The 27112-nt window shown below is 50.0% G+C and overlaps 1 protein-coding gene across 1 annotated transcript in view; it reads right to left on the bottom strand.

The window, feature by feature from the left end:
• Nucleotides 1–27112, bottom strand: part of ABTB2 (ankyrin repeat and BTB domain containing 2) — a 169239-nt gene that overhangs the window by 38752 nt on the left and 103375 nt on the right. The window contains exon 2 of the mRNA XM_006733052.3: nucleotides 5737–5883. Coding sequence (XP_006733115.1) covers nucleotides 5737–5883 — 147 coding nt within the window. The remainder of the gene's footprint in view (nucleotides 1–5736; nucleotides 5884–27112) is intronic.

Genomic DNA, 27112 nt, shown 5'->3' with positions numbered 1-27112 from the left:
CAGGCAGAGGTGGAGACTGTCACCTGAGACACACACCAGCAATTTCGTCTTCCTTTCCCTGCCAGGCTCGCCCGAACAGCCGCGCTACAGACTTGGCAGGGCCGGTCTCCTTCAGAACTTATGCTAATGTGGTTTCTCTTTCAACACCCCCACTCCCTCCACGACCCCGTGGGCCTTTCCCCAGCCCTTCGACCCAGGGAGCCCCGGCCTCTGACACGCAGCGCCAGGCTGCGCGGTGGCCTTTCCCTGGGCCATCCTGCCCAAAGCCCAGGCGCCTCCACAGGGCAGGTCCCTCCATCTCCAACACATCGGGTTAGATGACTGTGGTCACTGGCCCTGAGTGCTCAGTGTGTGCCGAGGGTTCGGTTTCCAGAAATGGGCTCTCATTTGATCCTTTTAACACTGGAGCCCAGTATTATCCCCATTTTACAGGTGAAGAAATTGAGGCTTATCTGGTAAACAAACACTTAACTGACCCCCTACGTTTCCCCAGTCACAGGGAGGCCAAGGTGCACAGAGCTTAACCAGCCAAGGTCCTGTGGCTAGTAAATGGTAGGGTCTAGATTTGAATGCAGGCATGAACTGAACTGTGACCCAGGCCTGACCTACTGAAGTCTGTGGGGTCCTCAGGTCCCCATATCCTGCACGGTGTTACTGCCCAAGTCAAGTCTTTTCAATATCCCACTGGCCTGGGACAGGAAATGTCCCATCATTGTGTGAGGCCACAATGCTGAGACAGGATGGGCCACAGAGCCCCAGGCATCTGTGGGCTCCTCTGTTCTGGGAAGAGTGGCACCCTTCCATTCTCCTCAGGCCTGAGAACTGAGGGGGGCCTTGCCTGGGGCCAGCTCCCCCCTGCCCCCTCGCCATGGCAGTTCCTTAGAGATAGCCCCTTCCAGAGAAAGCCTCTGGACAAGGCTGGCCCTAAGGTGAAAGAAAAGAGCTGGTTTTAATCTGGTGAAGGGCATTCAGTGAGTGGCAGAACCAGGTCATTTATTCAATTGACCTTCATGATACAGCCTCCGTGAGTCTGGTTCTCTGCTCCCCTGCGTCCCTAGCACCCTGCCCGGGGTCTCCTGCATGATAGGCGCCCCCCCCCAAACATTTACAGAATCATGAAATAGCCTTACACATCCATTTCATTTCATTTTAAAATACAGCTTCTGGTGGGGCTTGACTTGAGCCCATTAGCGGCCAAGTTCTCCTAGGACAGCCTCAGCGACGATGTCTGGCTTCCGAGCAGGGAAAATGACATCCCTGGAGTTGGAGATCTCCACTAGGAAAGAGACCTCCATGCCCCGCTCCCCTTCGTCTCTCCACACCTGACTCTGCCCGTCCTTGTGACTGTAGCTCAGCTGCCTGGGTACCTTGTGACTTACGGACACCTGGCTCCCATCCCCAAGACTGATTTAATTGGTCTGGGCATCCTCTTTTGTAGAAGTTCCCCTGGTGAATCTCATGTGCAGTGAGGTTACGCAATCACCAGGTTAATGGTGATTCCAGAGTCAGCCACGCCTGGCTTCCAATCAGGGCTCTGCTCTTTCCAACCATAAGCCTTACAGAAGTTTCTCATCAGAGCCTCCATCTCCTCATCTGTAAAATGGAATCTATCTAACCTCAAAATTGTGAGGATTCAAGTAAATAAGTGTAAAACACACAACATCATGCTTGGCAGAGTACTTGGTAAAGATGAAATAGAACACCATTATCATTAATGCCCTATTACTATTATTCCTCTATCCTCCAGGCCATCTTCCACGCTGCTCTTCCTTCCAGGATTCTTTTCCAGGCAGTCGAGCCTTGACCCACATTTCCCAGGATGCGAGGAGTCTGAGCCCTGAGATGCCGGGTCCCAGCCCTGCCCTCGGGCTCCTGGGTGGCAGAAACGGGCATCGACAACCCCCAGACCAAGCCGCCTCACGCCAGCTAGTTGTAGAGCTAAGTTAGCTGCCATCAGCTGAAACCTGGCTTCCATTTCTCCAGGTCAAAATGTCGTAACTTTCGGCAGTGTCACAGGACCACAAGGAGGAGAAGTCAGAGAGTCCCTGATAGCATCAAAGAGAGACCTTGTGGAAACACTTCAAAGGCTTGACAAGGGAGAAGCCATTATCATTAATTATGTTTATGATTGTTTTATTGTTATTGGTGTAGAACCCTCTGGCAGCACTTACCAGCCAGAATCAAGGAAGAAATAGAAGCGACTCTTAAGCATTCCCTAAAAGGAAGCGGAGTACAAAGAGAGGCCTTCCAAAGATTTGGGGTCGGGGCCGGGGGGAGGACCACAAAGGCAGCAGAATGGCCACTGGAGATGCAGGTCCCCGGCTTCTCCGCTCCAGGCCCAGCTGCATGCCATCAGTCTCTCAGAGACCAAGAAGCAGATGCCTGCAAACAACTCTGATCACGCATCCAAAAACTCACACCGCTCGGCAGTCCTCCTTTAGGGCCAAAGCCAACTGCACGCCTTGGGTATTCTCCCCAGGGCGGGGATCTTCCTCCCTGCCACCTCATATTTTCTAGGCTCAAGAGATGGGAAAAATAAACTAGATCTCATCTAATCTCCACAACTTCCCCGTGAGGGAGGTATTTCCATTTTACAAACGAAGAAACAGGCTCCGAGAAGTTAAATGATTTGTTCCGGCTGTACTAGTAAGTGAACCAGCCAGGACTCGACCTGGGGACCCCGAACCCCAGACACATGCTCTGGGCCATGACTCCATGAAAGTGTGGTGCACTGGGACAGGGGGCTGCCAACTGTTTGTTACTGTTTGTGATTGGGTCAAAATAAGCTAATTTTAGAAACTGAGAGCGAGCTTTAAAAAAGTCTCACGGCAATTTGACAGAGTGATCTAATAATTTTTTAAAAACTGGCTTGGTTTCATGTTTCTTGACATGCGTTTTCTATTCTATTTTACAAAGATTTCAGTCTGCAACAGAGTCGGGGCATGGCATCCGGGCACGTCACCACAGCTGACTTGAGAAGTCATGGCCCAGACTGGCCTGCACTCTTGCTTTCGTGCAGGTGAGCGCTCAGAGCTGCTCCAGAAATGGTCCTTGTACTTGAGAGTCAGCTGATCCCAAGCTCGATGAAACCTCAGTCTGAAGCCCAGAAATGCCCACAAGGCCCAGAAAAGCAAGCCCGCACTGCTGGCTGATCAGGAGAGCCTCGGTGAGAGGTGCTGCAGGCTCATCACCTCTCCAACCCTCATGATGAGCCATCAAATAAAAGCAGGCAAGATCTGCAAGGTAACTCTGTCTTCAAAATGAGGCCTACGCTATCTGGCTACCTTTAAAAAGAAATGCTTAGGTTTATCTTGTACTCCCTCCCATTTACCTTTCCGTGGGGAGAGAGGGACAGAGAAAAATACAAGTGCCTACATTCCCTGTGCAGCTGGGCCCGGTACAAGAAACTTCCAAACCTACCTGGCAGGCTGGTCCTGGCTAGGTGCAGGGAGTAAATGCATGTTAAACCTGCGGTAAACTTTTAGGTACAAGGAGCTCAGTGCCAAGTATCACTAGCCTCATTAAGTTCTTTAGTCTCAGAGAGAAAATCTGCATTATCTGCCTCCACCTTCGTCTCCTCCCTCCTTCACTGTGGGTTAGCAAAAACCCCGGTTTCAGGGTGGGGAGGTGGGGCAACATGGCATATGATCCAGCCTGTTCAGTCATCTGTAAAAAGATGCGAAGGGGATGCTTCTTTCCTTTGCCCCAAGGAGCTGGGCCAGTGTGTGGGCCCATCTCAGGTGGGTTTTGGGAGGCAAACACTGGACAGTACAGAACTCATTCCTTTACACACACATACACATACACACACACACAGCATCATGTACTATTCTAATTGTGGGAATATGGTACAGCAGGGAATAAAACAGAGGAAGTCTATTCTCATGAAGCTGACATTCTAGTCAGGGGAAAGAAATGACAAACTATTTACAAGTAAATATACGATACATTTTAAGTGGTGACCAGTGCTTTGAATGAACTAAAGTTGTAAGGGGGTGGAGACTGAGGAATGAGAATGGGGTGCTCATCTATACAGCGGATGCTCAGGGAAGGCCTGTCTAATAAGGTATCATTTGGGCAGAGACTTGAAGAAAATGAAATGAAGCACCAACATAGTCGGGTATCTGGGGAAGAGGGAAGAGGGAAGAGCCAGTGCAAAGACCCTGGGGAGGGAGGATCTTGGCCAGGAGGCCAGGGTGGCGGGAGCACGGTCCATAAGAGAAGAGTAGTAGGTGATGAAGCCAGATCATATATTGGATTTTGGGCTATGGGGAGGATTTTAGATTTCACTGAGTGAGCTGGGAAGCCATGGAGGATGGAGGGGTTATTGAGCAGATGAGAGACACAATCCAATTTGTGTTTGACATGGCCCTAGTTTGGGCTGAGTTGATAGGAGTGGAGATGGCAAAAGGAGCAAACTAAAACTTGGGATATTTTTAGAAGGTAGAACCAATAGGGGCTGAATGATAAGGGCAGAATGATGACAAGCCCTTCCCTTGAGGGAAGTTTCTGAATGGTTCTCCCTTTGCCTGGCTGTGGATTATCATGGGCACAGAGGCGGCCACGGTAAAAGGCAAAGGATCAGACTCCAATCCTGATGTTGGCTGCTTGAGATGCTGGTGGCCGGGCTGCTAGCCACGTCTAGAAAGCCCATAGCCCCGAGCAAGTAGAAGGGTGACCACTTAAGCCAGACATATCTGAGCCCACTTCCTACAGGGTCCTGGGGCAGCCATGCACCAGCCCTGACTTCTTTGATGCCCCCAGGAGACAGAGCTGGAAGTCCTGCCTTCTCTCCCAGCCCTAGGAGGCATCTGCTCTGTGACCTTGAACCAGGCACTTTCTTTCCTGCTCTGGGAAGGAGGAGGATGGAGGGAGGGAGAAAGCAGTGTCCTGAAGAAACAAAAGGGTTGCCATTCACCGTTCAGAAAGCTCAAGGAAATCACGAATGCGAAGGGCTAGAGCAGAGTGAAACTGCACCTGTTTCCACGCCATGCACCTCGACCCGTGTGTCCCTGCCCGCCACAGGGCAGTCTCATGCGGCCGCAAAGGAGAACAGAGGAGGAGTGTGCAGGCTCATTTCTTAAACAACTGGGACAATGAGAGAGAGACAGAGATCAGGAGATGCATGAGCTTTCTTGCCTAACACACTCTTTTGAAGCAGTTGCTGAACAGTAATGCCCTAGCCTAAGGGGTTTCTAACTGTGTTCCGCAGGACCCTGGGATGCCAGGAGAAGCCCAGGGCCACTGCAGGGCTGAGGCCACCCCAGCACACCAACTTCACTCTGCTTGTATCTTCCATTTTCTACACTGAGATTTCCGGGGGCACTTTAAGAAAGAACAGCAGTTGTAAATGCAGAGCACTGTGGGCCAGGCAGGTGAAATGAGTGAACGAATCGGGCCAGCTATAAAACACTGACCTATATGACAATGTAGGGGACACATGCTGCCCACTTTGCTGCTACTTAGCTCCCCCTGATTGCTGCACTGCAGGAAGGGGGTGCGGAGGCACTAGGTCATCTGATTTTTCAAGAGAAACCAGAGATCCAGATTTGCGTATGATTCAGCCCACGTGCCAACCAAACCATACATGCTGTGGGCCACCAGTTTGCCATCTCTGGCCTAGAAGTATCTGGCTTTCAGAGACAGTTTGGAGGAGGAGGAGGCCGGAATCTAGAAGGCAAACTCTTACCCGACCTCCCCCTTAGAGCCAGCTAGACTGGGATGCACCACACTTACTCAGCTCTGAAATACTTCCCACACAGGTGGCCAGGAGGGACTGCTCCAGGGTCCGGAGCTCCAGCTGAGCATAGGCATCGGCTCGCTCGTCGTGGCCCAGGGACCCACCGTTGTAAGGACTGAAGTACGCGGGGAGGGAGAGGACACCTGTGGGGAAACAGGTAGACAGGTAAGTTCAGGAAGGAAGCAAAGGTCCACAGGCCCAGCCCTGCAGCTTCTGGTAGAGAGGGGGGGCGGGGGCGGTAGTCAGTGGGCAAATGTCAAAGCAGCACTTGAGGACATCTGAGTTCTACAGAAGCCAGAATGAGGAGCAGCCCACTTGTAGACGTGGTTTCTTGGAGCTGCAGAAGGAACTGGCCTACCTGAGCTTCTGGGTCATATAAGAATTCATTCATTCCTTCACTTCTTCATTCACTGACTATCGAGAGTGTCTCCCGCAGCCCAGGCCTTGTGTGACATTCAGGACGCTGGGATGACAAAGAGACCTGGCTTTGCCTTCACGGACCTCAGGGGATGTGAATGCCCACTGTGCCCACCTGAAGGGTGGAACCAACCCCCTCCAAGTCCTCCCACTGCCTCATGCTGTCCCCGTTCCCTCTTCCTGCCAAGAAAGGGACGAGGACAAACCACAGAGAAAGGGGATGCATCCCAGCCACTGGCCAAGTCCAATTAGTGTTTTTCATTAGCACTTCAGGGCCAGAGGGACAGAGCTGTCAGAATCAATCCCGGAGGGTGACAGCCTGTAAATTTGTGTGGCTTCTTAGAAAGCACCAGAAAAGCAAAATCAGACCGGCTTAAAATTACATGTTGGTTCTTAAGAGCCCATGGCCACAGAGATTCCCAGCCTTTGGTAACTGCCGTTTCTTCAGTCAATGCATCTTTGTCCCACACCCCCCTGAACTTTTTTTTTTTAAAGAAAAATACCCACAGGAATTTAATTGGTCACTTTTGGGAAGATCTCTTAAAATTCCTTGAGATAGCTGGAGAACCCCTGGGATGTGGCCAAATCCGTGTGAGAATTCCCTACCCTGCACACAGAAATGTAATGAGGATGGCGACAGCCAGAGGTGAAGCAGAACAGTCAAGACAGGGCCTTGGAGCCGGAACGTTTGGGTTCCTGATTCTGGCTCCGTCACTTAACCAGCGGTGTGATCTCGGGCCAGTGACTTCCCTTCTCTGTGCCTTGGATTCCTTGCGCCGTAGCTAAGGGTAAGACAAGCCCCGGGTTCGTAGTGAGGCCGTGAGGACGACCTGAGCTGTGGATGTCCAGGCTTTGCACCAGTGCATGCCTCCGCGGAAGGGCTCTGGAGCTGTTGCTGTTATTTCTGCTGTGTGCTGGGAATGGAGGCTTAATTTACACCACGAGTTTATTCTTTCTACAAGGTAGGCACTGCTGTCTCCAACTCAGATCTTGGGGGACTGACGTTCAGAGGGTTTGAATAACTTGTTCAACTTAGTGGCAGAGCTAGGAGCTGAGTCTGGATGTGGCAGGCTTTCAAATGGGTACACTTCTCCCCTCTTGGAAGCCCACATCCAAGGAGCACCCCACAAGGCTCACCTGTGGCCCTCTTATCCCTGCCCGGTTCACCCAAGAAGCCCCCCACTGTGTTCCACGGCGGGGGGAGGGGAGAGGCAAACACACACGGCAGTCTTCTTCCTGCCCAGACCCTGGCGGTGTTCTCCGACGGCTCTGCTGACAGTCTGCCCTGCCCTCCTCACCTGGCCTCCCCCTGACCCAGCCTGCCTGCCTCCTCCACGCTGCCTCACTGCCCCCCGAGTGCCCCGTCACCCCTCCTGCATGGCGGTGGCCTCTCCCATCACATCTGGTGCCCACATGGCACAGCAGGTCATCAAAGCACTTCCTCAGAGCACTGTTTCCAGTGGGAGAAGGAGGAGGGCATGATGGGGTTCCCCCTGCCCCCTAGCCCTATGCCCCAAAGCAGAAACTCTCCCTGACGGCTGAGTATGCAAACACATTAGGAACAGCTGGCTCTGAGAATTAAAAGAAGTAAAACAAAAGAGAATTCGCTCCCCTCCCCGCCCCCACACGCTCCAACCCAAAGACACACGCATGTGTGCACACGCACACACGCACCCTCCAACCCATACACACATGTGCACGTGCACACACACACACACACCCGCTCCAACCCATAGAGACACACACACATGCACGCACGCTCCAACCCATAGACACACACGCATGCACGCTCCAACCCATACACACACACATGCATGCATGCATGCTCCAACCCACAGACACACACATGCATGCATGCTCCAACCTACAGACGCACACACATGCACACACGCTCCAACCCCTAGACACACACACGCACGCTCCAACGCATAGACACACACACACATGCACACACACGCACGCTCCAACCCATAGACACACACGCATGCACGCACACTCCAACCCATAGACACACACATGCACGCATGCTCCAACCCATAGACACACACGCACGCACGTTCTAACCCACAGACACACACACACGCACACACACACACATGCACGCATGCTCCAACCCATAGACACACACGCATGCATGCACGCTACAACCCACAGACAGCCCAAACATTTGGGAGAGTTTCCACACATCTACGGGTCCTGCGCCGGCTCTGCTCCCCTCCCTTCTTCATTATTAATCTACAGAAACAACGCTGGGGACATGTGGATCAAATTTACAGTGCTTAGGGCAAGGGAATGGGAAATTCAGCAGATTTGTCAAAGGGTTCCCAGAGAAAGATTACATCACTGGACCCAGTAACGGGAGCCGGCAGGTCCATTAATAACAGCTCCCACCTTCCTAGTCATCGCCCCCCACAGGGGCTTTCACTCAATACCGTGGCAAAAGTAATTATGAACCTATTATTAATAACAATCATTGATGGCACCACAGCTTTTGCCTAGTACCTTTTGCTTTGAAGAGACATTCAGCATTGAGCAACGTATTCTTCCAGTGCGAGAGGCAGGGTAATGGCCACGTCCGGCTTTCACTGAGGGCTTCCTGTGTGCCGGGCACACACCATTCCCTTTAATCCACCAAGCTTCATGACGGACTCTGCACCCATCTCGCAGATGAGGAACCCGAGGCCCCCAGAAGACTAGCCTGAGGTTACTGAGGCGCAGACACTGAACTGGGGCTAGAATTTCAATCTCGCCACCTCATCCTTTAAACAGCCCCAGCGAGAAGAGGGCTTCCATTGTGTGTGGGCCTGGGGTTTGACAGGAAGAAAGAGAAACTAAGACCCAGAAATGGGACTTTCCTTTTAATGGTTCCCCGGGCACCTCTTGCCAAGGATCCCCGGAGGCCTCCCGTGGAAGTCTGCAGACGGAGGCTGTCCCCTTATTCCCTCGGATCTTTCCAGAATGCAGCTCTACAACTTGCGTTCCACATCTGCCCCTACGAAAGCCTTTTTTATGTCAATCTGAAATTCATATAAGCCTGCTCCTCACAGCTCTCAGTGGAGAAGGAATATCTTTATGTCCTCTCAACACTTCAGCGTCTTCTTTGCCCCACACACTCCCAGCTTTATGATAGGGGCTGCCCAGCACAAGGCCATTCTGGAAAAAGGGATTTAACACACACACACACACACACAGGCACACACACAACCAAAAGAAAAGAAAAAAAGAAAGAGCATCTCTTTTTTCCTCCCATTTTTGTAAAATCCTTAGGAAAAATTATTTACTTCAGTCCTAATCAAAAAGCAAGCATGGTGGACTGTTTCCCTTGATGAGTTAATAAGGACATCCCTGATCAATCCCTGTGAACTCTGTGAAAGTGACAGAGAAAACCCTAATGCATCACTCCATCATTCCTGCGACGTGATCTACGGAGTCGGAAGCAGTGATCTTTTACCTCCCTCTTCTGTAATATGAGCAACTCTGTTCAACGTTCCCTTCGAATGTGCTCTAGCTGCATGTGAAGCTCTGCATTTCTCAATCTATACACAGAACTGTCACCTTCCCTCACTCAATTTTGCTCAATCTGGTTGCCCAACTCCCGAATCTCGGAACTCATTATCTCATTCCCCAAAGCTGCGGCTGTCTCCTCCCCCGTCCCCTCCTGAGCATAGCGCCACATCCGCCCAGTTGCACAAGGACAGCCTGTGAGTCACCCTTATCAAGCCTCCCTCTCGTCCTCCACCTACCTGATCAATGGACCAACCGCAAGCCTCACTGCTTTGACCACTTGGGCGTCTCAGAACTCCGCCCCTGCCATGACCCCAGTCCAACCACTCTCTTCCCTCACCAGATACTCACCTGTCTCCTCCCACCAAACTTGTCCCAACCTTGCCGTCCCTTACTCTGATCAGTACTCTTACTTTGGCTTGGTACTCTTGAGTGACTCCCCACCTCCCCACAAAGGAAAATAACCCTTCCACAGGTAACAACGGATCATTTTCTTTCTCTGAAATTTAGGGACGAAAACAGTTCTACCAGTGCATGGGGGAAATCCCCAGCACCTCCCAGGAAATCAGCAGAGTCAAGAAGCCTACGCATATCTGATCCCTGTGGCTCCAAGCTGTTTTGTGAGTTTGGTCCCTTGGCTCTGCGCCAGCCCTGGGTTTGGAAAAGCAACCCGCTTCCTGCCTAAGAGATTCTCCGCCAGTGCCCAGAGAGGGCGCCACTGAGCTAGGTGGGAAAGCCTCTGAGCCAGGCCTGGGAACCCCGCCTTCTTGCCCTCCCTTGCCAACCAGGAATCAGACTGGGTTTCAGTTCTCCGGGGTGTGAGCTCCTCCAAGCAAGCAGCAAAAGAGAAGCGATGGACTGCACGCCGGGTTGACAAACCAGACTTTCAGTGCGAAGGCTTTTCAGAAGCAGGGCTCAGTCCAAAGGCCAAATCCATGGGGATTTCGTTCTCGTTTCTGTGAAACACTGGGGTAGAGTCGTGGCTTCTAGAATCTTCTCCAGCACCGGGACCCTACGCTCCGACGGGCCTGTCTATGTACTCTAGCACTGATGTGCAGTGCTCAAAACTTTCTCCTTGCTTTCATTCCACTAATGTCCTAAGTGTGAACAGCGGGAACAAACAGACCCTGTTATTACAATTTCCTATGATTTGATTTCCCCCACAGCTATCATACCTCCTACCCAATACACACACACGCACAATTTTAAATGTAAAGAAGATGTCCTTTTTTGGTGAAAACTGGCTAGATTTATGGTTCAGCTTTTCTGACCAGTCATCAAAAAACCATCAAGACTGTAATATAACTGTTCTCACCTCCCCTGCCCCAATTCAAGAAGCTATTACCAGCGCTCTCCCCAGACTTGTAAATGTTCTTTTCAGGGCACTGTGACTACAGCGGGCCCAGATCCCCGTGCGAGCCTGCGTCCCCCACCCCTGCCCGCGACACTCCCCACCGGACCCACCAGCAACCGGCTCAGGGAAGCTCATTTGTGAAGATGGCAAAGGCCACCGCTGGTCTCCTGTTTCTTTAAAATGAAAACCGGGATGCTGAGGATTACTCTTTTATTGCCCTTGTGAGGAAACTTGGCAGGGTGTATTGTGCTGGTTTTCTTAGGAGCTGGAAGCTTGGGTGGGGTTCAATCCATAAGCTTCTGAAAATAAAAATTATATTGCCCTACTGAGCGGTTTCCAAATAGCCCACATAATCCAACACTTTTTACTTTTTAAAAAGTGTTTCCATTCTCTGATCTGGAATTTTATATATAGCACGTTTAATGCCCAGTGTTGGATATTAGTCATACTGAAACAAAGTGCTGAAAAGTTAAAGCATGGCTAGTTTTCAGAGAGACGCAAATGGAGAACAAGGACAGTCAATTCTAGAAAAACTTCACTGAGTGGTATTTCTCCTGACATTCTGAGGCCAAAAAAGGTTGGGGGTGGGTGTTGAGGCAAGGTGGGGGGGAGGGGAAGGAAATAAGAAGGAAAAACCTGGCGAACTGTCCATCATTCATGTAAAACTGATTCATCAAGAATAATCGAAAGCTCATCTAACTCTTGGCCAGAACCCCTCTGAAGATGAGACGACTACGCTATGAGGCTCAGAGTTCAAGCAGGAGAAGATGAGAGCCAGGGGGAGATTGGAGTGTGGTCTGAGTTTGGGAAGCAGGTTTTAACCATGGGTTAATGATGAATGGAGGGGTGCCTGGGTGGCTCAGTCGGTTAAGCATCTGACTCTTGATTTCAGCTCAGGTCATGATCTCAGGCTCATGAAATTGAGCCCCACATTAGGCTCTGTTCCCAGCACGGAGCCTGCTTAAGATTCTTTCTCTGCCTCTCCCCCCTCCAAAAAAAATAATAATAATAATAATTAATAGAGATGGGCTACCACATAGTGAGTAGTACTCTAAGCCAGGAATGGGATGAACCCCAGCATTTGAACCCACACAAAGACCCCAGCAGGTAGCTACTAGTTCCATGTACCACTGAGAGACACTGAGGTTTAGATGGCCGGGTCACTAGGCTAAGGTCACAAAGCTAGAAAATGGCAGAGGCGGGATTCAGACCCAGCCTGTCCGACACTGGAATCCATACGGGTCACCACCACGGCACACCCTCCCACGTGGGGCTCTCGCCATTCAAGCTCAGGCAGAGACACTTGCTTCTGCATGCACCATTCCCATTAGCAGTGCGCTTTCCCTTCTTCTTCAGGGTGAGGAAATTAAAAGCAAACAACGGTGGTCTGGTTCACACCTGACCCTGGCTAAGTCATCAGAACACCAATGGCTAAAGATGGTCATCCAGTTCAGTCAGGCCCAGGGGATGAGGAGCTCACTGTGAAACAGTAAAATAATAATGCACATTTATGACTGCCCAGGATGCTAGGGGCCAGAGAACCCAGGGCAAGATCAAAGCCGGCTCAAGTACAACACGTTCATTGCCAGCATCCCCAATTCTCTTTAAAAAGATGATTAAAAAGAATATGGTAAAAAGCAAACCGCACCATGAATTCTGGGCTGCAATTCACCTCCCTCTGGAGCCCGTGACCATCCTGGGCCTCCTGGCAGAGGACCTGCTTGGGGAGCTGGCCTCGGGGCTGCCTCCTCCCCCTCCAGCTGGCAGCTTCACCTCCAACCCCAGGGCCGACTCACTCAGTGCTCAGGGGGCCCCAAGGGGGGGCCACCATAGAACAACAACAGCCCACCCCGGAATCTCCACGAGGAATGCTGGCTCCCCGGCATTCTGGCTGCTTGTTTCATTAAGCCACAGATCAGTTCTGTCCTAGACCCGGAGGATGAATGTTAGGAGCCCGTAAAAGAACAATCTAGTAGAGATCACGGATTGTTGCTTAATTTGGGGGTGGGGTGGGGAGTAAAAACCTAATAAGACGCAGTCTTTTCATTGCCATTTCCCCTCTTCGCAAGAGAGTAAAATAAAGCCAGAGTAACCAAGCAGATCAATTTCAGGAAATTAAACCTAAAGGTGAACTCTGGAAAAACCAGCAACAGTCACAACATCGGGCAGTATGGGGCAGAAAACTCACAGTGACCTACTGAGCTTTTTCCCCTGGAAAAACATCTCCATGGTGTTTAGAGTACTTTTTAAGAGATTCTGGGTGGCCTCTCTGCAAAGCATTGATGTAACACATCAAGAACTTGAGTGCAGGAAGCGTGAGCCTTGGAACTGCTGCCTCTTAAAAAAAGAAGCCACCACATGACCATGGGCCTTTGTCGAATGCTGTTCTTGACCCACACTGGGTGAGCACATGAATTCCTGTGAGCCCAGGCCAACAGAGCACCCCTTTTGTATAAAGGCAACACATTCAGCGTGCATGGGTGGTACACGCAGTCATCACCCTAAAATATCAGCCCTTTCCCCCATCAATGCACACAGCCACCCGGGTAAGAGTGGTTCTCTCTATGCTAGGGTTTTAAAAAGGTTTTGCATTCCCATGCTTTCTAAACTTTATTTATTTATTTTTTTACAATGCATATGATTTATTGGCATAGTAAAATGTGATGGCTATAAGGGAAATGGGGGACAGGGAGGGAGGGAGATCCTTAGAGAATGAGGAGGGTGACCAATGCTTCTGCTGAGCAAAGGAATATCCATAACTTCAAATATGGCAGAGAATTAGTTATCAGAAATTAACTATTTATATAAGAAAACAAGCATATGTTAAAAAGAAAAATACTATAATCCAGTTACATATTAAGAGCCAGAATGGAGGTCATCTATCATAAGAGATAGTTCTTTTTTTTTTTTTAAGACTTTATTTATTTGAGAGAGAGAGAAGGAGTGCGCACGAGCAGGGAGAGGGGAAGAGGGAGAGGGAGAATAGACTCCCTGCCTGATGAGCAGGGAGCCCAACGCAGGGCTCGATTCCGGGACCCTGGGATCATGACCTGAGCTGAAGGCAGACACTTAACTGACTAAGCCACTCGTGAACCCCAAAAGCTAGTTACTTCTGCATGGGAGAATTTTGGATGAATTTTTTCTCCATTATTCTTCATACTTTTTTCTAATGATTAAATAATGACCACATGTATTTTAATAAAAACAAAACCATTATTACAACCATTGCGAGCTCATGGAGGCCAAAAAATAAGAAAAGGTAAATAAAAGGAAAACCTCGTTGTTTTATAGAATTATTACTACCAAAAAAAAAAAAAAAAAGTAAGAAGAAAGGATATTCCTTTTGGAAGAAATCCAGGCAGAAACTGTTCTACATTGCTTTAAGATTTTTCTGCATGCCTCATTCTAAGAATCCGCCCCTCTGAGAGCCAGCGCCTTCCCCTGGCCCGGTGGTGGTGACTCTGGGAGGCTCAGGGGCTGTGTCACCAGTCAGACTCCTTGGGCATCCTGATAACCGGCCCAGCTGTGTACTCGCTGCACGGCGTCTGTGTGATCATGATGCAGCCCTCCCGGTGGCCTGGACCTCCAGCACCCGCCATGGCAGGTGCAGGGGGCAACGTGCTGGTAACTGAGGACGGGGACAGCCAGGAAAGTCTTCACACCACATGACCAGTATCACCAATTGAGAAAAGGAGCCTGGCACTATCAGCACTGTTGTAGGGGTACGGGTGGGCATGGGGAGGGGAGAGGACGCAAAGCTCGGGCCAGGACTGGTTCCGGAGCCACATCTCCTGCTAGGGAGCAGCGCTGCCGGGAGGAAAAAGAGGGGAGCAGGGAAGTCTTTAAGTATCAGCCCAGAGGGGAGGAGAGGGATAAATAAGCCAAGCACCTAAAACACACACACCAGTCACCCCTTGGGGGTTAAAAAAGAGGCAAATATCACAAGGTCCAGGGCAGATGGCCAAGGCATTTATTAACAGATCATGAGTGCATTAGTCAGAAATTTACTGTGCTAGAGTTCTTCTAACAAATATAACCTGCTTCACTCGGCTTTGGGTCCCATTCCAAAGGATTTTGACTATTAGACTCTCCAGATGATTTAATAGCATGAGTCAGAGAGAAGAGGGTTTAAAATCCAGCTCGGAATCTTATTAGCTGTGTGACCTTGGACCAGTGACTTAACATCTCTGAGCCTCAATGTGCTCATCTGTGTAAAAGGCTTAATAGCTCCTAGTTCTCAGGATTGAGGATTAAAAGAGGTTAAGTGAGCAAAATGCCTGACACTTAGTAAGTGTGTAGTAAATGGGAATATTCTTATAAATGGCTTCATTGGTTCCCAGGGCCAATGGCTTTGGAATAAAACCATCAGATACCATATTAAAGTACTTACCACATTAGGAAGAAGGGATGGACCCGAAGCCAATCTATCCCATTATTTTTCTGAAGACCACTGTGGTCTACACTGATAGAAAATCATGCTTTACTCATAAAAGATGGGTTATTTATTCTGCATTCGTTCACTCACTCATTTATACAACAGCTATTTATCGATGACCTAATCATGCGCCAGAAGTAGCTATGCTCTGGGATAGAAAAGTGAACAGACAAGGTCCCTACCCTCTTGATGTTTGCGGTCTAGGGAAGGAGGACAGACAGTATACCAACCAAGTCGGTATTGTGTGGAAAGGGCTAGAGTCAGCACAAGGAGCCCAGAGGAGGGGTGTCCAAGCCAGACTATCCAGGGCTAGTGGTCAAGGAAGGCTTCCTGGAGGAAGGGACATCTCAGCTGATGACGAGTAAATGCCAGTCTGATGAAGGGACTGAGTGGGTCTTCCAAGGAGAGGAAAAGCCTGTTTAGGAAGGGTCTGGGGCAGTGAAAGGTTGGGGAGAGGCCCGATAGAGCAAGCACATTATCTGTACTAGAGATGTGTTTATTTGGAGCAGCCTGGGAGGTGGCTAATGGAGATCATTGCTCTCTCTCCACCTACCCTTGGAGCCAGTACTAATCCAAGGGTTAGCAAACTTTTTCTGTAAAGAGTCACAGTGTAAACATTTTTGGCTTCGCAGGTCTCAGTCACAACGGCTCAACTCAGCCTGTGTACTGTGCACGTATGATATGCAAACAAATGGGCGTGGCTGTGTTCCATGTATGGAACTATAAATACAGATTTGCATCTCATATCATCTTCACGTGTCGTGAATAGCCTTCTTTTAATGAACTTTCTCAACCACTTAAAAATAAACTCATTCTGGGACGCCTGGGTGGCTCAGTCGGTTAAGTGTCTGCCTCCGGCTCAGGTCATGATCCCAGGGTCCTGGGATCGAGTCCCGCATCGGGCTCCCCGCTCCGCAGGGAGCCTGCTTCTCCCTCTGCCTCTGCCTCTCTCTCTATCTCTCATGAATAAATAAATAAAATCTTTAAAAAAAATAAACTCATTCTTAGCTTGGGGACCCTACGGAAACAGGTGTTACAGGTGTCAGGTGGGATGTGGCCTGCTGACCCCTGTCCTGATTCAGAGCCGCCTGGAGGGACTGAGAGGCGGGGTGCGGAGCTATGGGCAGACTGGGACAGGCCTCCGGGGAGGGGCCCCGGGGAAGGATCGGGGGGTGGGGCGGGGGGAGGGTACTAGCCACAAGAGTCTAACGGGCTGGGGCTCGGTCCTGAGGGCAATGCGGACCCACTGAAGGGGTTCGAGCTGTTGAGTGACACAGTCATACACGCATGTCAACAGAGAAATCAGGCAGCAGTGTGTGAATTGCACCAGGAGCAGCGCTGCTGGCCGAGGACACCTTCTCTGCTGTGGGACTTCATGGTCCCAAACCCACCCTGGGCCGCTGTCTGGGCTCTTACCTCAGTAAAGCCGCACATTTCTTTCAGCTTTTGCATGAAGCACTTCGACGTCAAAGACAGAGGTAGCAGATGGTAGTTTTTAGAACTCAAACTCGGCAAGGTACCATTTTTAAGGCCAAATAAGTGAAAACTGTATTTGACTACCTTTAAAATTGGTGATGGTCCTAGGTCAACTTGAAGCAGTTGGCAAATTTCAATCTATCAGGCTCAAAAAGGTAACTCACGAAGAATGGGAGAATTTTTACAACATATGCCTTGAAATCTGGGTCCGAACAAAGATACCCCAGTCCTGAGTGCATTGGGGACACCAGGGCCCAGAGGCGATGGTGCCCCCTTCGTTGCTCATACAGAGCTCACACACACACCCACCCCCCCCGCCACACACATTCCACACACACACACAGAGAAACGGCTGCTTGCAAGCAGCTAAATTCTGCAACAGAGAACACATTCTCTAAGGCCCTGGGACCCCGTGTCAAGGTTAACTGATGGCTTCCAATTTGAAATAAGCATCTGAGCAGGCCACGGAAATTTTAGCACTGTGCTACTATTCCCGTGATTCATTCACTTATGCAAATATCCCTTATGTGCCTATTAATTACCCTGAGCTTGGCACTAGGAATATAGAGGTGAATAGACACAGGATGCTGCTCTAGAGGAGAGGAAAAACATGTAGACAAATAATTAAAATGCAGTAGGATACGTGTGTGTGTGTGTGGGCGGGGGGGGGGTCTGGAGTAATAGAAATTTGGACAGAGTCTGGAGAGAGGGCTTTTGCTATGTGCCATCATGAGCTAAGGAGGAAAAAAATAACAAGATGTTTCAGAAGGCCCCCACTTATTCCAAGAACCCCAAAGGGATTTTACAGACTTTATGAGAAACAAACAGTCCCGGTCAACCCATGGCTGAGCAACATCACGCAACACCAGAGTGGGCTAAAGAGGATGCAGGAGGTACAGGGAAGGAAACTAATTTCTAGAAAGGAGGTCTCTAACAGAATTGCTCATTTCTGGGCTGAGGACACCCCAGACCTCACTGGGTCACTCCCAGGATCTTGAAGGACACCATGATCTTTCCCTACTAAGATGTATGAAAACAGTCGCTGATGCCCGAAACCGTGCCAAGGCTCTGTGACCAATGCCATGCCATTCCTTCTTTCTAACAGAACCCCGGACTATTCTGTCTGGAACAGTCACATACTCTGAACCCTAGGGGACACTTCCTTGGCCTCCCTATAGCGGTGCAACACGGTTTCGGACAATGGGACATAAATTCAAGACTTCAGGGGTTCTGGAAACTGTTGCTTTCCCGACCTAAGGGGACAGGCCATCCAGCTGGCAGAACTCCTGCTTTGCTGACGACCTCCAATATGATAGAGCATCTGAAGAAGGTGCAACCGGGAGGCAGGCCACCTGCGGCAAAAGCTGGAGCACCGTCCAGGGCCCACTGTCCTTCAGTGGAGGCGGGTGGGGGGGGGGGGGAAGGTGCCGCAGGAAGGGAGAAGAGCAAGATGAGAACCAGCGCTCAGGATGGCAGAGCAGACAGCAGAAAGAGCCTGGGTCTCTGACAGCCTCACCAAGCAGCTAACTACCAGCCGGAGATGCTGGTCTCTGAATGTTTTACAGAAGAAAAACCACCCCGTTGGTCGGCGCATTCTTTTTCTAGGGCTGCGGTAACAAAGTTCCACAGACTGGGTGGCTTACAGAAGGGTGTATTCTCACAGTCCTGGAGGCTGGAAGTGTAAGATCAGGCGCTGGCAGGGCTGTTTTCTCCTGAGGCCTCCCTCCTTGGCTGATACATGACCGTGCTCTCCCTGCGCTCCGTGTCTGTGTCCTAATCTCTTCTGACAAGGACACCAGTCATATTGGATGAGGACCCACTCATATGGCCTCATTTTACCTTCATTACCTGCCTGAAGGCTCTATTTCCGAGTACAGTGACACGCTGAGGTACCGGGGGTTAGGACTTCAACATACGAATTTTGGAGGGACACAATTCGGACTCTAATGGTTGGGTTTCCTGTGACTTGCCCATGAAGTGATTTCTCTAATACCAAGATGATTTCTGTAAATCCCGTTTCCAAAACTGTTTTTATGCCATAGAACCCTTTGTTTGAATGAAATCATGTGGAAAGTCCTACAATAAAACCGTCTCCCCACTCCCAGGGCCCCCACGTCTCCATGAAGGGTGGGTGACTGCTCAAAGCCCACTGTCCATTCTGGCTGGCTGTGGAAATGCCCCTTAGACCCCACCAAGAACAGAGCGGTTCTGGTCCACAACGCCAAGCTCCCTAAGGGATTAGGGGGGCAACAGCAACTCCAGCCCTCATTTAGTTCAGACCGGAAGCTTCATGGTGGACCTTCTTTGTAGACTATTCGGCCACTACTAGGTGAGTATCTGTGCAATGCCAGTCACAGTTTAATTTCAAAAAATGCAGGTAAGCAAAAAGAAAATAAAAATCGTGGTAACTTTACCACCTTGAGATAATCACCACTGACATTATGGTTTTATATCCTTCAGGCATTTGAATATGCACCTATGCTTTGAGAGTACATCTATACTTTAAATAAATCTTTAAAAATCTAATTTTTGAGAGAAAGAGAGAGAGCATGGTGCACAGCGGGGAGGGGCAGAGGGAGAGGGAGAGAGAATCTCAAGCCGACTCCATGCTGAGGGGGGAGCCTGACATGGGGCTCAATCCCACGACCCCGACATCACGAGCTGAGCTGAAACCAGGAGTCGGACACTTAACCAACTGCACCACCCAGGAGCCCGTATACTTTTAATTTTTAAAAAGGAACCCTACCATATCCTTTAATAATCTCCTTTTTCACTTAATATTTCATGGACATTCTCCATGGACCCAAAGAATGTTTCTCATCATTGTTTTCAATGGCAGCAGCACACACCACTCCTGAGGTTCACAGCATTTACTGCCATTATTTTGGGTGAGTCAGGAGGGACACCTCTAATATGACTTCACAGTGGGCACTGTTCCCCGAGTCACTTCAAACTCTGGTGCTCTCACACTGAGAAGCGTCCTCAAGTGAGGGCTCTACCTGGGAGGTGAAGAACCTCCTCTCCCACCGTTAGGTGACCTTATCAGGGCCTCCTAACAGACATCCATCAGCACCTTCCACCTCTTTGCTCATTTGAAACCGAGGTCTCACCAAAAGGGAATTAAAACCCCAGGAAGATGTGGGGTTTCCTCACATGTGTCTTTGGATGACAGACTCACTCGCAGAGGCCTCAAAGGGCTGGCTATGGGGCTGAATTCCAGGGAGCACTTGGGGTCTCTGGCCCACTGACATCTAGCCCTGGACTTGCACAGGGGATCCCCCCCCCCACCACCGGGAAACCCAGGACTCCCAGTGCTTTCCACGCAGAACCCAGATGGGAAGATCTCTTGCTAAGTCACAGGTTTCTGGGGGAAAAACAGCCTGCAGCAAGCTTCCCTGGGAGGGAGGCCTTTCCTTGGGGGACCTCCTTTGTCTGGCTGCCTTGGGTATGGCCGAGTCTCTGCCTGTCTGCAGAGCTGTATGTGACCCCGTGCACTTAAACTACAACTTTGGGCTTTGGCCAGAGTCCCTCGCTGTTTGTTTTACAAACTCCTACTTACAGTCTCAAATTAGGCTCATTAAAAAGCCAGCTCCCCATGGGGCTATAAACGTCACACGGACAAACGGAGAGTGAGTTTACAAGGCTGGCGTGTGATCTGCCCACCAAGACCGCTGCGGACCCAGTGGAAATAGTGAATCAGCCTTTTGGGGCAAAACCCCTTTCCCGGGCCCTCCCCGACTGAAGCTGTGCTGGCGACGGGCCAGAGAAGAGGCAGCTCAGGGAAGTCCTTCCAAGACAGCTGGGCTGGCTCTTTCTTGGATTTGAGCAGCACTGACAGAGGGGTCCACTGCTGCTCCCAAACCCTCTGCTAACTCAGCCTTTTCTCGCTTATTCATGTGCAGCACCCCAGCTCTGTTTACGCCACCCTCCATGATCATCATCATCATAAGCAGAGGCCGCTGCCAACACAGCACCCCAACTCTCACTCATGCTTGAGCAGATGAGCCTTCTCCTCCCAGGGCTGTTTCTCTTGCCCCCATCCTAGCTCTGTCATCCCTACTTCGCAGCTTCTGCCCGTGGCTGGGGTCACACCCAGGGGGCGGTGGGTCTAGGTGAGTGGAGGGCAGAGAAGGCATCTCCTGCCCCCCATCATCAGGCTCATTCTCAAAGCATCCACGAGTCGGCATGCCGCAAACTCCACTGAGGCTGAATGAAGCAATTTGTCACCTCGGAGATCTTACTACTAGCCCCCACGTCACCTGCCAGATGGCCAAGGTGAGAAAGAATCAAAGTCTTTTAACCTCCTTGATGAAATTTCAGGAGATTCTTTCTCCATCCCAGGGCTTTACTGAAACACACACAAATACCACTTGTCCTACGCTTACTCTCCATCCCGCACGTAAACCAGAACACACCCCATATTTATATAGCGGAGGCTGGAAGGGACTATAGAAACCACACGGCCTCCAGCCCTACTCGTGCTTACCCGCGGGCCAGATTTAACATGTGGCCATCATGTCATCTATATTAGCCCCCTGCCCAGTACCCGTAGCTCCAGCTGATCACGGCTCTGATGTGTGACACGTCCAGCCAACGCGCCAAGTGGCTGTCAGAGGGCATGGTCCCAGGGACTGCAAACTCACTTCCTCCTAAGAGAGTTCATGCGCAGCTCCAACCGCATAAAGCTCTTATTCGATCCAATTCTATCTTGTTGCAGCTTCTATACTCCCGGTCCTGTGCCCACACCAGTAAATCTATCCCCTTCCCATGGTGGGGTGGGGCCCTACCTCCATCACAAGCTCCCCATGGGCCATGGCTCCACCCCTCCTAAATCTGGGAGCCCAGGACTCCTGCACAATTCTGGGGTGTGTGGTGTGTGTCTACCCTGACTGCTTCAGAGTCTGAAATGCTCACAAGTGCAGCCTCACCATTGTGGTTTCCCTAACGGTGGCCATCCTCTTTCTCCCTAGCGACAGGCCCCCCTTCCCAGAGCCTCCTACCCCGACCACAGTGCAGGTTAGGACCCCAGGCCTCGTGAGTTAGGCAGGACCAGCCTTAACGCTCGGCTCCACCGCTTACTTGCCATGTGGCTTGAGACAAATGACACCCTCTCTGAGCCCGTCTCCCTGCCTGTGAAATGGGGGTAAGACCCACTCTCAGAAAGCAAGAATGAGGCTCGGCTGAGACCACATGCCTATAGGCTTAGCACGGTGCCAGGCGTAGAGCGGGCGCCCAGGGAACGGAGGCTGTCCCCTGTCCGTGCCCCTGTCACCACCGGCTCCTGGTGACTACCACTGCTCTCTGCTCTTCTCCTAAGTCCTCAGGCTCGACCAAGGAGTTCTCTGTGATCCGAGGTGGGTAGCTTACGAAGGGCAGACGTGGTATTTTTCATCTCCCTCCTTCCTTCTCTCTGCCGTCTCTGCAGTGCCAAGAACACAGTAAGCATGAACGACCCAGGTTCAGAGAGCACGAATCGGACACTTGCAATATTAAAGCAAACCAAGACAATGGCTTCGGCTTCAGATGACGTGAAAGGTTAAAGAAAACCACCGTCTCTGTGACATCCATCCTTCCAAGAGCAGGTCCGGGAGGGCAGGCGTCAGAGCGCAGGGACAGGCCGGGGGCTGACCGCTCAGCCACATGCAGTAGAGAGAGGCTGTGTCAGCATGGCCGCCTGCCTCAGCCCTCCCCAGCCCTGATCCCGATCCAAAAGATGGGCTGGGGACCGAGCGCTGGAACCATCCGCAAGGCCCGGCCGCCACGGTTCTGGTGAAGCCGACCGGCTGTAAACAGCGGCTTTGCAGATTATAGAGCCCACCCTCTTTGCCCTGAGCTCTCCTACTCCCTTACCTTAAAAAGAAACAGAGGGAGAGAGGGAGGGAGGGAGAGAGAGAAGGAGGGAAGAAGGGAGAAAGGGAAAAAGAACAAAGTGTTTATCTGAAAAATAAACATGAGTGCTACACAACTGCTTTGAACTTAGAACCCTTGTGACGTTTCCATTAACTAAAGTTTTAGAAAAAGCCACTGCCTATTTGACTCTCAGTCTTCAAATAAACATTGGGAATGGCTTGGCAGGATGAGCCCTCTAGCGGCCCCACTGCCCAGGAGGCCGGTCTCTCAGAAGGGGCGGTTTTAATAGAGGGGCTCTCCTATGGGGATGGAAAGTAAAAATGAAGCTCTCCTTACAGGAATGACGGCGCTGCCTCCTCGGGGAGCAGTTAACAACGGCAGACTGGAGGCCAATGTGCAGAGGGTGCATGGCGTCAGAACTAAATGTCCCAGGGAACCTGAGATTGAACGGTGTCCCCATTCTACCAGTAAGCGAGCCATGCCCCAGGATGTTAAGCCACTTGCCTGACACCCCACGGGTAGGAAGCAAGAGCCTGCATGCCTCACCGCTCCGTTACAGGAAACCTGGGCCTAGCATTTACAAGTCACAATTGGTTGTTTTTGTTAACTTGAGATACAGTTCATATATCCTAAAACTCATCCTTTAGGGGCACCTGGGTGGCTCAGTCGGTTAAGCGTCGGTCTGACTCTTGATTTCAGCTTATGTCATGATCTCGGGGTTGTAAGATCGAGCCCCGTGTGGGGCTTCGTGCTGGGTGTAGAGCCTGCTTAAGATTCTTTCTCCTCCCACCCCGAAAAATACGCAAAACAAAAAACAACCCACCCTTTAGAATAGTACACTTCAGTGGTTTTTAGTATAGTCAAAGAGTTGTGAAAACCCACCACTTTTTAATTCCAGAACATTTTCATCACCCCAGAAGACACCCTGTGCCCCTCAGGAGCCACACCCACTGTCCATCCCCACCACCACCCCGCCCCCTGCAGCCCTGGCAACCAGGAACCGACTTCCTGTCTCTCGGAGCGCGCCTGTCTTGGACGGCTCATACAGAAGGAGTAGCACAAGAAGCCGTCTTTAGTGTCTGGCTTCTCTTATGGAGTTTAACGTTTTCAAGGTTCATCCATGCTGTAGCATGTGTCAGTCCTCGCCTCCTTTTTATGCCCGCATGATCTTCGGTTGTATGGGTCAACCATGTGTCATGTCCCTCTTGATTTGTGGATGGACATTTGGTTGGTTTCCACTTGGGGGCTACTGGGGAGAATACAGCTATGAACATTCACATACAAGTTTCTGTGAGGACATACGTTTTCGGTTCTCCCAAGTGTGTCTCTAGGAGTGAAACTGCTGGGTCAGAGGGTAATGCCATGTTTCACTTTTTGAGGAACTGTCCAACTGTCTTCCACAGTGACGGCATCATCTGACATCCAGTGGTCTAGGAGGGTTCCCGTTCTGCTTGCCTCCTCACCAACTCTTGCTACTGTCTTTTTGGTTAAAACCATCCTAGTGGGTATGAAGCTGTATCTCGTTCTGTGACAGTTTTTTAAAAATATATTTATTCTTTGGCAATGATTCGATGCTAGAATGGGCCTCCTTAGGAGGTGTGCTGCCACAGAAGACGTGGAGGAAGCCCAGAGTAAAATAAGAAACACATTTAATAAGAAATCAGTCCTAGGAGATTAGGATGATCCTAAGAATGAAGCTTCCTCACCAGCTCCATGTCAAATTACTTCTATTATAATCATCATTAATGCACATTTACTTCAGAAAAATATAGAAAATATAGTCCAGTGCAAGGTAAAAAATAAAAGTGGCCCATAATGCCATTACTGAAAGAAGTATTGATATGTTTTCTAAACATGCAGTTTGTAGCATTTCACTTACTACACCGCAAAGCATTTTCTCAGGCCATTAAAATCTTTGAGACAAGCCTTTAAATGTCTCCATGGTCACTGCTCCCTGCTGCAGGCTCTGGTGGCCTGCTTTGTTCTGGGTCTCCTACATGTGTTCACCTTCCTTTCTTTTGAAACTAACCATCATTTAGTTCCCAGCATCAGGGCCTCTGGTTGGATATAACTTCCTTCCGGGGGGGCGGGGGAGGTAGAAGTCTGTGTAGAAACCCCTGGAGAGCCTGTAGGATGGACACATGGGCACATGCACATGTGTGTACACACACACACACACACACACGCACACACAGTCCTTACATTTCCCTGTGAGGACCATTCTGATGAGAGAAAGCAGAGAAGTTGGACCCGTGGACTTGGGGACACTATAGTCCCCAAGCACTCAAGGCTAGTGAGTTCACAGAGCACATTGAGGGGCTGAGGGGCAGCACAGCTCAATAAAGGAGAATTTGAGGGCCACAATGAGGTTTGAATGTCAGGTTAGTCCCTTACCCAGGGATGCTGGGCACATCTTCAGCCTTTCAACAGTGAAATGGGACCAACAACACCGAAAGTACCTTGCAGGGTGCTGTGAGGGTCCAGTGAGAGCCTAGGGCAGTGCCTGAGACACAGAATGGGCTAGAAATGGTCCCTGGGGCCAGGCGGTGAGCACAGAAAGTCCTTGTAAGTTAGCAATGGGGAGGCCTGCCTCCCCCCTACGGTTCCTGAATGAGCAGTCCCTCCCTAAAGGATCTGTGACCATTTATTTGCCTGTTTCCAACCCCACTCACTCCACAAAGCAGAGGCCACAGGACTTTGAGTGGTGTCCACCTAAAGTCACTGATTTGGCAAGAGGCTTAGACTGCCTCTTCTAGTCCCTTCCCTCTAATTTCATCACAAAACTTTAGTACAGATGTGGCTCCTCTTTTCCCTGTTTCTGAAAATATTCCTAAAAGTAATGTCTCAGACAGCCCAGGAGCAATGAGCATAAGCCACCCCGACCCAGGGTTCTAATGCCATTCTCCAATAAAAGGACCCGAGTCCCATCGGACAAATGGTAGATTCTAGAAAGGGGCAGCAGTACAAAAGATGAGTTTGGAACATGTAGCACCAGAAAGGATGACAGGGGCCAAAAAAAGAAAATGATAGGGTGTGTCAAAGGATGCAGGAGCCCACTGAAAGAGCTCCCAATGGCCCACACTGGAACACTGTGAGCAATAAAAAGTACCATGGCATTGGATTATAATCCAAAGTAGAAAATAAATATCCATGTGTCCATATGATTAATAATGATGGAATGATTGAAGGGGAAAATAGATACATCTTTCATACTGAATAATTCTAACTAACTTATGTAAATGCATCTCCCTCTAGAAGGTGGGGCATAAATTCGTTCCCCTTAAGTGTGGGATGGGCACAGTGATTCCTCCTAAGGAGTACAGTATGGAAAGGGCTGGTGGAGGAAGGGTACCTTTACAGCAGAGAAACCTGACAAACAGTATCTCAGCCAGGTGGTTGGGGTTAATGTCATCAGTGATGAGTCACGTTGACATCATGGACCTTTGGCAGGACGTGAGAAGCAGGGTGCTTGACCTCTGTGATCCGCCCCCAAAACCTACAATCCCCATCTAATCATGAGAAAAACCTCAAACCCAAATTGAAGGATATTCCACAAAATACACAACCAGTACTTCTCTAAATGTTATGCTCACCAAGAACAAGGAGAGTCTAAGAAACTGTCAGAGCCAAGGGGAATCTAAGGAGACATGGACTTTAAATATAACACAGGATGCTGTGGCAGAAAAAGACCATTAGGTAAAAACTAAGGAAATCCTATTGGAGTAGAGACTTTAGCCAAAAACAACACTTCAATATTCATTCATTCATTGTGACAAATGTACACTGCGACTCTCTAAGATGATAATAGGAGAAATTAGGTGCAGAGTATTTGGGAACTTGCTGTACTATTCTTGCAACTTGTCTGTAAATCTGAAACTTCTAAAGGAGAAAGTTTATTAAATGTTATTAAATAGGTAAATTCTAAAAAAAAAAAAAAAAAATTGTGCCAGAAACATCGTGTGTACTTCCCAAATTCCTAGTAAGGTGACCTGTCCTGGAATCTCTAAAATCTATCTAAAATTCTGCAGACACTTATCTCATATGGCACTTGCAATACTTGATTGCATTTTATCTATTGATTTGTATATCCATTCATAAAACATTTTATTGAGTCCTTACTGGGGGCCAGGCACAGTGCTAGGCCCAGAAGATGTAATGGTGTTGAATTTGGTGCTTTTCCCTTTTCTCTGGGCCGGGGGCCATGACAGGAGGTGCCCTGTGGAATTGGTTTGGTCCTTCTGTGACCAGGGAGGCAATTGGTGTTTGCTGGATGAGGGTTCTGGCCCATCTCAGGCACTTTGTGCCCTTACTGGGCACCTTGGGGTAGCCAGGCATT

Source organism: Leptonychotes weddellii, chromosome 11 (genome assembly GCF_054177405.1).
Source record: "Leptonychotes weddellii isolate Sample4059 chromosome 11, ASM5417740v2, whole genome shotgun sequence".
Classification (NCBI taxonomy): Eukaryota; Metazoa; Chordata; class Mammalia; order Carnivora; family Phocidae; genus Leptonychotes; species Leptonychotes weddellii.
The sequence above is the reverse complement of the archived record's forward strand: the minus strand, read 5'-3'. Positions and strand labels throughout refer to the sequence as shown.